Source organism: Jatropha curcas, chromosome 2 (assembly GCF_041381405.1).
Source record: "Jatropha curcas cultivar XTBG-Jc1 chromosome 2, XTBG_Jcur_1.0, whole genome shotgun sequence".
Classification (NCBI taxonomy): domain Eukaryota; kingdom Viridiplantae; phylum Streptophyta; class Magnoliopsida; order Malpighiales; family Euphorbiaceae; genus Jatropha; species Jatropha curcas.
Genome location: NC_143152.1, coordinates 5,733,992 through 5,746,504, shown reverse-complemented (window position 1 = coordinate 5,746,504; position 12,513 = coordinate 5,733,992). Strand labels below are relative to the sequence as shown.

Here is a 12,513-nt window from a genome sequence, read left to right as displayed (position 1 = left end):
CAACTGCTATTCAGATTCAATTCTTATTTCTTATGTTTTTTAAAATCTAATTTGAATTGGATTTAAAGGGGATATTCTGGGATTTTCTCTTTAAGTTCTTTTGAATTGAGTTCTTAGGTATAAGAACAAATCAAAATCATGATTGCATGGTAGTTAGTTTTGCTAGTTCAAATAGATAGAGAGTTCTAAAGTTCTATGCTGATCTTGGGGTTCCATCTAATCAATTATATATCCTGCTTTTAACTGCACTAGTAAAGTCTTCCAATTATTGTCCTTGAAACGATACATGTGTACCACTACAATTTCTCTTCAACCAAGTGGAATGGAAAACTTACATAAACACCAATGGATAATGCCAGTAGAGGATAAGAAAGCATGAGGCAAGATATTGGCTGCTAGCATTACATTTTGAAATCTAAATGGACAGATTTTAGTGAAGAAGATATCAAATTCTATCATTGTCTTGTATCAGGATGAATATGAAAACAAACAGAAAATTTTTAAATCATGTAATAGGATCACCAATCAATGGAGCGCCTAAACTTCTACTTCCTAGTATTCATGTGCAAACTACAACATGACTTAAGATTCACCTTCTTTCGGGTTCCATCAAGTTCTCAATATCCATTATCTCCATCAATGCAATAGAGCAAATATTTCTAGAACTTCACTAATGCAGGTGTATTATCCCAGTATAGGATATTGTAGTTCTATTGTGCTCATTGGCCTCGATTTTTCTCCCTGTATTTCTCTGAAACTTGTGTTACTGCAGTTACTCCAGATTCCCCAATAATATTCTCTCATATACGGCAGCATGAATTAGCTGTACCATTCTTTTCTTTATGATTTTCTGAATGCAGATCCATCCATCATTTTTATAGTACTATCTCAAGGAGATAGCTCTTACCTCTTCACTTCCTAGTCATGGTTCAAGATATATTTATACCTATGAGGTTTTCACAACTACTTTTCTAAATATTGTATTTCCTTTTTTTTTTTTTTTTGTTTGGGGGGGGGGGGGGGGGGGCGCGAAAAGAAAATGTTCATATCTTCCTGATCCTTGCATTGCACTTCTCACTAATCCCTGCAAATTGTCAAAGTGGGTCATTTCTCCTGTCTACCATACTAAGAGATCCATTATCAGATTTTTTTGAGTACTGGCACAGTACATGACTTTACCTAGTTCTACTAGTCTATATGATACTGTATTTTCACTGGGTACACATATTTGACGCTTTTCTAAATCCTGGTATTGCATGTTAGAATGGTATCACTCATCCATTTGCCTCATCAATAAAATTTACTTGAATAAGCATCTTATAAGGCCAACCATGATTGGCTGTTGATTAATGATTGGACTACTCAGATGTAATCAGCACATCTCCGCATTGGTTCAAAGATATCATTAAAATTTTGCCCTCCAAAAGCTCAAAGTTTAACAAATCAAGACTTACACTTAATGCTGCTAATGGAGCAATGGCAATTACAACTCCCCGTTGGCTGCGGAAGGGATGTTTTTCTACAAGAAGCAATTTCCCAGATGTTCCTCTTGCCGCAGGTATCATGTAAATATCCCTGACTCCAGCATTTGAAAAGGCAATCCTGCAAGGGATCCCAGATTCTGCAAATATTTGCAAATCAAAGAATGACATTTTGTTATTTGAGCAAAAGAGTAGGATTAAAGTTTTAATGATGCCCAACCTAAGGAAATCTCTGACCCAAAGCTTGCAGATGAAAGATCTGAAACATGGGTTCTTCCAGAATCAACAGAAGGACTGCTCAGAGGAGCTAGCAAGGGGTTTTCAGGTAACTCTCCTTTGCTAATAAAAGCCTTCAACTGAAGATGGAGTATGAAAACCTACACGTACTAACTATGAGTTCCATATTCCAAAAAAACCTTAATTTGTAATGAACAATGTTACAGAGAAATAACAACTGCATAAAGATGCTCAGAGAAATCTCATTATGCAGTCAAGACGCAAACAAAAAATAAATATTAAAAAAGCAGGAGGCATTAGCTGTATAGGACAGCATATCACATGAGATGTGGTCAAGAGTAGACAAATGCATAACCAGACCAAAATAAAATACTAGCTTGGACATCTAGATTAAAAGCAGACCAAAAACTTGCAGAACACTGGCCAGGAGTGTTGGGTGTGAACTTGATTGGGATGTACAAAGAAAGCATCCTATCAAAATTGTTAAAGCCTTTTGCCAGAATAAAATGATACAAACCTTCACTATGTCGACCATTCTCTGCCAAGAACTATAAGAAGATGTTTCATTGCCTGCAAGTTATAAATGATGTTAGTTACTTCTGAAAGAATGGGAAAGGTGCAGGGTCATGTGCCATTATATCAGTAATTTGCAGCTTGTGAAGAAAAACGTATACAAGATTAGCCTGAAAACATGTCGTACCATCAGTGATTTGCAAGCAAACAGCAAGCTCGAGAAGGAAAAAAGGATCTTTGGATTGAGATGGTTTCTCAAGAGCTGTACATAAAATCATAGTAGATGAAATGAGCCTAGAAAACTTGTTGTACACTGAGTACTCAATAGGGAATTATTCCATCTTTCCTATCTCCATTTGGAGACTATATAGAATACAAAAAGGTTGCCACATCCTAAGTGAAAACTACAACCTAGGACATTCAGCTCTAGGCAATGGATTATACCTGTTTTACAGTTATTCCATTCATTTCTCAAAGTGTCCAGGATATGATCAAACCAGCATCCATCAAGTTCTTTCTGGAAGCGGTCACAGGACTGCTCATATGAGGTCTGCCAATGAGAACTAGAAAATATAAACCTTTAGAAAGTTTGGGAAATAAGTCAGGTTCTGCGTCAATAAGCAATCATAGCAACATATATTGATTTTCTCTGCTTCTTAGTGTGCAAGATTAGATCTCATAATGGAGTTAAAGCAATGCAACATGTAGTTCTAGTTCATGATGCATAATTTTGAGTTGGTCTATAAAAGAATATAGTAAAAATATTTATAAAAAAAACTCAGAAAACCATCTCACTTTCCAGTGGAAAAAAACACGTAGACAATAATTTGGTTCACGACCAGAGGTCCTTCATCAATTTGCTGGATTGGTGGCCAAGGTTGGTGGGCTTCTCAATAAAATAAATTTTGCTTCCTATTGCACCTTTAGTATCAGCATTCTCATTCAAAATTCATTTGCTTCAGATCCACAGAACAGCAATTTTCTTTTGCTTCATTGTTGAATGCATAGCTATAATGAATTCTAATTTGAGACTGTATCAATACCATAAATAGAAATGTTACAACTGTAATTATGCTCCTCCAGTCTCCAACCATTGGTTTAATCTCACTCTCTAACCAACTTAAAAAAAAAAAAAAAACAGCAAATGGAAAAATAGCCAATAAGGCCAAAAACATGCACTGGATATGTTGCTTAAACACAAAATTTGGTCTCAATAATTTTGATGATCGAGCAATAAAATCAGTGGTAGAAACTGCATTGCATGTCATAACTTTCCGAGAGCTCAGGATGTGCAGTCACATTTAATCTTCCTAAAAAAAAACTATGAGATACTGCAAAGAAATTTTGAATGCTAAAAAACCTGTTGGAAGTTTTGCCCAGGTGTCGAAAGCAGAAAGTAATAGTTTTATGCAAAGTTCCACCAAATCTAACCAGTCAAAAGCAAGAAACACCATCTATTTTACTCTAGCAAAAATAATCTGAATATGCAGGCCAACATTAAATATGTATGTCTATATTAATAGAGATTGTCATAGATCAGCTGAATCCTTACATTAAACATCAGCAAATTATGAGGATCAAGGCTCTTTCCCTGGGAAACTAGCAGCTTGTAAAAAAGCCACCCTGAATGCCATTGTATTTGTACAGAGGTTGGTGGTACAGTAGCTAAAACCTTCAATAATGCATTTAAAATCTGTAACATACATATTAAGAAGGTCATGATAGCGAAAGCTACATAAAACCAAGTCACAAAGTTAATGGGTCAGCTAAAGCAAGAGCTTAACGTATTCCTATGGAGGCCATAGGAAGTAGTATGGGAACCATCCTATAACTAGCACACCATAAAAAATCCATGCAAAAGGAAAGGGAACAATTAGCAGACAGTACCTGTGGCACAAACTTTGCAAGGATACTTCCATCAACTACCTGTGAAGCTGAGATGTCCTGATTCTGGAAATGAATTGTCAGTAATATTAGACTCAAAACCTGGGACAAACATAGAAGAATTAAAGAGAAAGAAGACCCTCCTATTAAATAAAAATTTATTAGTTCATCATGGCATCTCTCAACTCAATGATTGATCATTGACAATGGTAAGTTGATCACAAGCTAGTCTTCCAGGTATTAGCAGATAAACAGCTTAACCTTAAACTAACAATTTTCAAGAAATGCACAAAGGATTATATTGTAACTGGACATCAGACTGCAGATACAAAGCCCAGGTAAAGGAGAAGGACCATTTTAGGTTATGGTGATGCTAACATTCCCTTCGAATTAAAAAGAGGGGAAAGCTGTTTGAAACTGAAAGTATAATTTTTTTCCTAACAGCCAATGTGTAAGGTGAAAGAAGATTCTTGCAAGACAAAAAGGACAGTTTGTTAAGTTTAATTTGAAAATATTATTAAAATACTAATCATTTGTTTGGATGAAGGGAGGAAGGGATCATTAAAGTAAGATATAGTAAAGGAAAGTATGGTAAATGTTTTTTTGTATTTGTGGAGAAGGTATGGTAAATGAAAGTTTAATAATATTGTTTTATTTGATTTGATGGTACAGGAAGGTAATGTTAAATATAAAGATTATGAAAATACCCTTATCATGGAAGATTATAAATATATCTATGGATAATTTTGGAAATCAAATTTTTTAACCATGCTTACGCTCCAATTCAGCGTTGAAGATTGAGGTGCTTAGATGGGTTCCGAACCCCTCAAATAACTTTCAGAAAAACCATCCTCTCCCTCGAACCCTCTTCCCAAACGACTAAATAATCTCCCTTTACCTTATCTTACTCTCCAAACCCACCAAATAACCTTCATCCAAACAATCTGTAAATGTAGACATGCTGATGAATTTAACTGCAACACGGAATAGATGCAATTATTTACCATCGCATGCTGTATGGCAGTTAGTCCAATCATTGAAGCCAGTGAATTCTCAGCATCTGCACCCAAGAAAAATAAACCATTAAAATAAAACAATGTACTGATTCTTCATATGTACTTACATCTGTATAATAATAATAATAATAACAGCCAATAAATGATACCTTTACTCCCTGCTAATGTAAGCAAAAAAAATAGAGATGCTAGCAAGAGACTGTGATTGTCAGATAAAATAAGTGCCAGAATCCCACTCCTGAATCAGAAACAACCTCATGAAAAGCACAAAAATACTACATAACGCACACAATACTAATGCAATAGTAAAAAATTAATAAATAAACAAATTAGCCTACAGCGCACATCAGCTGGATATCAAACATAGCATAATAATCTTATATGCATTAGATGCCATATCAAATAAGCAGCTTAAGACGCTGCTGATCTTTTTCTTCTGGTACTGACAAGATAATAAGATATCAGTCAGCATGACTAAATTCAAAATTGCAATGAACTGAAAACATCTGACAATAACTACGCTGCCTGTGACAGTTATACTCTATGGAACAAGATACACAATTGAACAAGGTTGCAAATAAGTCATTTTTTACAAAAATTACAATATCTAGAAGATTTTTACTAGAGCAGAAAATTTGTGAACACCAACACAAGATCAAACACATACTATAAAGTATTGTCAGACTCTCCTCAAGTCCTCAGGTATACACAACAAACCGACTGGTGAAATTACAACCGATACACAATTTAATCCCTTGCAGAAAGGAAGAATGCAAAGTTCAACAATTAGAACTGGTCTCTGTCAACTCTCCTACAAAATGGATATTAAATAAAAGATAGAGCAATTTGCATAAATTTATACCTATACACAACTCTACTTGAGCATTCCAACCACAAGAAAAGCCAGATGCACGTTCCATGTTGGCCTATCAGACATTCATACATATCAACGTGTTCCCAAATATTGGCAACTCTGCCTGCACTCTTTATTGTTTTTCCTCTACCAACCAAATTGGTGATTCAACGTCTCCCTTTCAACAATAATACACATAATTGTGCATTTAACCATATAACAGACACATTATATGACCACCTCAAAAAAATATCTGAGATGTTCTCATTCATCTATAAGGACCTAATATTCAGCTAATTTGCATCAAATTCCAGTTCTTCTGTGGTATTTCACCCAGAATCCAAGATCCCATTTCTAGTTATAGCTACAAAACATATAACATTAAAACTACACGTAATGTTATAAGCGGAAAGTGACTGTTTCCTCAAGACATATATTTCCATTTGCATCATGAAAGAAGAACCTTCATTACATATATAATCTACCAACCTTTTCGGACATACATTATCATCCATGGAACAGTTAACAGAATGAGAATTGGATGATACGTTCTTGTTGGAAAGATGCTCATCAATGTTTTCTGCTCCCATCAGCTCAGAACCAGAGCAGACCAATTTTTCCACATCAGTCAAATGGTTGAAAGATGAATTTACTGTGATGCCTTCATTAGCATCTTTCTGACTAAACATAAATGGGTATAGAACAATTTCAATCACAGAGTTGATAATACTTTTTCCACCAACAACTTGAATAAGAAGAGAAACTATGTACAGAGAAGTGACGGCAGATAGATTTGAGACCTGAAACAAAAGAAAAATGTAAATTAAAGACTTCAATGCCTGAAATTTTCAATTCAAATGTCATTTAACATGCTAAAATTGAAACTTTCTCCAGGTCTCCTATGTCCTATGATGATGATTCAGTTTCCTAACAATTTCATAGGAACCAGGAGAAGGTCTGATGTCTGAGGAATAATCAGATCATACAATTAACACATTCCATTAGCTTAATTTTCATACTAAAAAGCAAGTTTCAATATGCTTCCTGAAAACCGCCAGCCTCCTATATCATAAAAGAAATGCAAGACGATATATATATATACATATCAATCATAAAGTATTCCAAACATTAAATCTCATTAAGTTAAAAAAAAGTCAACAAGTTGGGTTAAGAGGAATAATATCTCACATCATTCTGCCTCAGTTGAAGTAATGGAAGCAATATGGGGAATACAAACAAGTTTAGAAGATTCTGGGTAACCACTTCACTCAAACTAGATTCACCAACAGAGAGAATATCCTTAAAGTAGTATAGATCATCAACAATTTTATCAGTTTCCACAAGTAGTTCCTTTCTTCTTTGATCAGTGCAAGTATTCCTGCACCAAAGTCAAAAGAATTTTTCTTATATAGATAGTTCGCTTACCACTAAGCTCTATACAATTTATTAAATAACATAACCTTCTCTAAGATACAGAAAGAACAATACTCTGTAGCTAGGACAAGGCTATCTAAATGAATGCATTGCTGTTTCAAGCTATGAACCAAATCTGAGAAGTATTCCGATGCTGGAGGAGTTGAAACAAACTGATAAACCATTCTGTCACTAACTGCAAAATCAAAATAACTATGTTACAAGCTACAAATCCTCTTCTTTTATGTAGCAAAGTACTTTAGTCAACAATAAAATACCATTGTAAATGTTCAGAGTTAAAGCACGTACAGCTGTCTGAATCATCTTTTCCCCATGTTGAACAAATTTAAGAGCCTCAGTATACAGGGGAAAAGACACTACAGCATCCTGCAATCAGGGGAAACAAATGATACAGAGTTACTTGAGGCCACAGCCAAAATTCAGCATAGACACTTGCAAGACTGTAAGATGTGATCTTGAATCTTACAGATCCAGTATGTTTTCCTCCAATGAGTATATGTATGAATTCATATGTGTGCATGTATATGAATCTTTTACTATTCTAAGGAGGACCACTTGCAGCTTATAAACTATATATAACAAAGGCATACAAGTGTAGCACCCATGATACACCAGAACTAAACTGGATGGTGCAGCATTGTTTCTAATTGAACAGAAAACCAAACATCTTTTTCCCCTCCTAATTAAATCAATAGCAATAATGTTCTGCTTTTCTTTGCACCCACTGGATTGGCAGCATACAGGAGAATAGCCACCACACTGCCCCTCCCTTTATCCTCTTCACCCATTGCCTAGAAACAGACTTGGGACTTCAAACTCTTTGTATAATCAGTTAACTAATCAAACCAACTACATGTTGCAACAGTATAAGGCAAAAGTACTTAGAATAAAGGGACCCATATAGCTTTGAATAGAGAACAATATACAAGGCCCAGAAAGTTATCAATTATCAAACAACCAGAATTAGCAACTGTCTTGTGTAATTACAATAGACAAAGAATCGAGATTATAAATTTTGCAGTAGCAATTTAATTCAATCAACTTGTCTGATCCAATTTCATCAGTGTAAGCTTATTTACAATGTGATTATCAAAGGCCTCGACCTCCATTTTTCAGTATCAATTTAATCCAATAATCTCTTGTAATCCAACTTCATTAGTGTAAGCTTATTTATAATATAAATATCAAAGGCCTTAACTTCTACAACTTTGTTTTCTTAGTCATCATGAAACACGTGCCTTATAAACTATGACAGCATTAAACTATAAACCATAGTGTAAAGGAAAATGATAAATCAAATAAGGGGAGAAAATATGAGATGCATGAGTTCAACTTACCCCCTGAACCTTTACAAGAAGACAAAGCGTGTCACGATTTATTTTGTTGCTCACTGCTCTGATTTAAGATAAGAAAAATAGGGCGTTAACTTTATTCAGGAGAATCATATTGCCACTTCTGTCAATAAATTCAATCAAAAAGGAGGAGCAACATGGACGACAATGCAATTAGCAGATGAATTTGAACAAAGTTACAATTTTGGAGAAGCAATAACACAACCTTAAAAATGATATGTAATATGGAGCTAGATCTCCCCCATCAAATTTGTATTGATGTGTTATAATGCTGTTGATGTAGTCATTGCTCAAACAGTAGTCTGGGGTATAGAATTATCAAATGCATTACTATACTTTGTTGAAGAACAAGCATTGGAGTAACCATCAAAAAATTTATTTAGCACGCGAACTACACGTGGTATAATATTTAGTAATCAATACTTCGCAGCTTACAAATTGCATATTCACTATCCATGTTTTGGATCATTATACTAAGATACTGAAGTAATGGTGCCTCAATTCTTGAATTTCTGCTGATCTTTAGCACACGAACAAACTCTGCCAAAACTTGGTATTCCATAAAGCTCCTGCGGAAGTGGGAAATTAGATCTTCCAATACATTCAAAATATAAACAAACAAGCCAAACCAAAAAAGATGTTTCACGGGCATTTCATACTCAAAAATTAAAGGATCTTGTCGATCACCATATGTAACTATCTCTACGATGGACTGCAGAAGATCTATAACTAATTCCTGAAGTAGAAAGAAGAGGGATTCTTAGATGATTTAAAAAAAAAAAATCACAGACTACATCAACAAATCACATGAATTAGAAAGAGGTGACTTGAGTTACCCTGTTATGCTTATCCACAACTTGGATTTCCCTCAATTCATTAATCACATACCTGGGTCCACAAAAAGATTAATATCAATAACAATAATAATAATAATGTGGAATAAGGACGACAATAATATGCTACATATAACAATAGGAAGAAGTGTGTCCCCAGGAAAATAAATGGCAAAGCTATAGAAATGTTATAAAATAAGCAAATGAACTGTTAGTTTTGGGCTTTCTCTTCTCCTCCCCTCTCCCCTTCCTTCCTTCTTCTCCTCCTCTTCCTCTATCTTGTAAAAACCCAAACCAGCTCCACTTAACAAAGCATGAAAAATCAAAGAATTTTAGTTAACTTCAAAATTTTATCAAGGAAGATCCAATTAATTCTTTAACTCGTTTAGATATACTTTAAAGGTGCTTGCACTGTATCATTTATAACTTAATAGCATTCATGTAGAAATAGTGATGACACCAACTGAGAAACCAATGTCACTTGACACATCACCTCGCCTTGAAAATTCAACTTATATGAGAAATAAAATTGTGAAAAACTCAAAGTACGAACAGGATATCATAAGGCGCAATGCAAGCATCATCCTTCCATTAAAGACATAAAACTCAAGTGGAAATTTTACCAAACTTTAACAAGGAACTAAGCTTAACACGAACTGATTACTAATAGTAAAGAAAAAAAATAGTCAAATCTCAGTTGCTCCTCAACGAGAAAGTTAACGTAAATTGACAATTAAATCCTATTCCTATATAGAAACAAAACCTGCAAATTAATTTTTGATCCATAATTTCTAAACAAACCACACATTTCGCAATTGACCATATAAAATTTAAATTTGGTTTCCTTAAACAGATAAATTACAGCAAATAGAGAAAACAAGAGCTTATAAATTTTGTTCTAACGAGGAAAATTAGATGGAGCGTACTTGAAGTGCTGAAGAGAGAAGCGATCAATGGATCGCCACAGAGAACGCCACATGGTGACAGATCCGAGAAGCTGAAGAAAAATACGGCAGATCTATAAATATTTTGAGGTTGCGTGCAATTTATTTTTTCTTTTTTCTTTTTTCTTTTTTCTATCTCGAGTGCGTTTGGGTGTGAGAACTGGTTTTTTGTTTGTATGCGATGCGAGTTTCACGAAAACAATGCGGTCCGCGCGCAATGTTTGGCCGTTTGGTGGAGACAACGAACTTTCAACGTTTTTTTTTTTTTTTTTTTTTTTTTTTTTTTTTTTTTTTTTTTTCTGTTCTGACATTCGCGTTTGTCATTTCGGCCTTTGGGGCAAAGGATAACGTGCAGAGAGAGCAATGCATTGTGCCTGCATCATCTGTTTAACGGTATGGACGTTTGACGGTAGTCAAGGGCGGCACGACCACGTTTTCATTTGCATTTCGAGTTGCAATGCTAGGGAACATGACGATATAAATCATAAATTTATTTGTATTTAATAACTAATTCCAATTATGTATGTCTTCTCTCGTCTGAGAAGTTTTTCGTCTTGCTTGTTAGCAAGTCTTTTTTATTCCGAGAACGGAGGATTACAATATTTCCGTCGATATGGCTAATCTCTCCGTCAACGGCGATAGCCATGAGGGTATTGTTTTTAAGGCTGATGAGATTAGTAAAGAGGAGGAGGAGGAAACTAACCCTAATATTTGTTTGGTGGGTCGCTTTATATCAAACAGACCCATCAATTTTATGGCTATGGAATTGACATTAGCTTCATTAATGAAACTAGTCGTGGGGATGTTGATCAGGGAGTTAAAAGGGGGGAATCTACACCTTTCAGTTATACTGCAAAATTGATATGGAGAGAGCCCTTGATATGTGCCCGTGGTTGTTCAACAATCAAATTCTTATCATGGATAGCATGGAGGGGTTTACCCATCCATGAGGTACCGTTGAATGGATTGTATTTGTGGATTCACTTGTATGGTTTACGCCCTAGATACAAGTCAGATTATGTTTTAGAAAGGTTAGCGAATGGGATATTTGTGAAGACTGACCCTGAGAATTTCACAAAGAAGAGAGACTATCTTTGAGTTCATGTTAAATGGGATATTAATAACTCATTCGTGAAACATTGAAGTTGAGGAAGGAGGACAATTCGGACTGGTTTTGGGTCAACCTCGAATATGAACGAATTCCTGGATTTTGCTTTATTTGTGGTATAATAGGACATAGTGAGAAATTTTGTCTTTTTCCGGTGTTGATTGATGGTGCTCCAATGATTAGGAAGTTGGTCCCCATTTAAGAGCTAATCCACGACGTCCACAGTTATCAACATAGGCAAAATGGCTTCGTGATGAAGGCTATGTCGGACACGGCGGCGCTCATGGAAGTGGTTGTCGGAGCCCAGGGGTACGACGGCACAGTTTTGGAGAGCCCATGATGGGTGCGATGCAGCCTCCTAATTTTTCGAAACAAACCTCAAATTTGGGCGAGAATGTGGGAGTTGATAAGGAAGGAGATAATGCAACGATTGTGAATGAGAAGTTGGACTCAAGTGTAGCAAATGGTATCTTATTGAATGATCCGAAGAGAAGAAGAATGGGCCAAAAGGAGGAGAGTACTAAGGCCCAAGATATCAATACAGAAAATGGGTCTACAAAGGACCTAAAAAATGGGTCTTTCAAGGATCCAAAAAACGGGAAAGCGGCGGGTTCCAGTACTCAAGCCCGCCGACAGAAATTAGTCTGTTAAGTTGGAACTACCGAGGGCTCAGCAACACCAAGGCAATTTAGAATTTGCAGCAGCTAGTTTGTGAAAAGCGTCCTAATTTTATTTTTCTTGTTGAGACAATTTGTAATTCAAATAAAGTTAATGAAATAAAGTCTTTATTAGACTATGATGATTTTTATTCAATTGATAGTAATGGTCATAGTGGCGGACAGGCTTTTTTATGGAAGG

The 12,513-nt window shown here is 35.4% G+C and overlaps 1 protein-coding gene across 4 annotated transcripts; it reads right to left on the bottom strand.

Annotated features, from left to right (window-relative positions):
• Positions 1-1,454: 1,454 nt before the first annotated feature.
• LOC105635829 (protein TRANSPARENT TESTA 9) lies at positions 1,455-10,831 on the bottom strand (the record flags this gene model as incomplete). Of its 4 annotated transcripts, none has more annotated exon segments than XM_089718491.1 (19): positions 1,455-1,621; positions 1,702-1,858; positions 2,236-2,288; positions 2,419-2,493; positions 2,676-2,781; positions 3,784-3,924; positions 4,119-4,217; positions 5,120-5,175; positions 5,281-5,369; positions 6,474-6,784; positions 7,173-7,362; positions 7,473-7,593; positions 7,676-7,784; positions 8,756-8,813; positions 8,976-9,072; positions 9,206-9,339; positions 9,430-9,506; positions 9,607-9,658; positions 10,530-10,831. In XM_089718491.1, coding segments are annotated over 19 exon segments (2,145 nt in total), but the record flags the coding sequence as incomplete, so codon positions are not given.
• Positions 10,832-12,513: the final 1,682 nt, after the last annotated feature.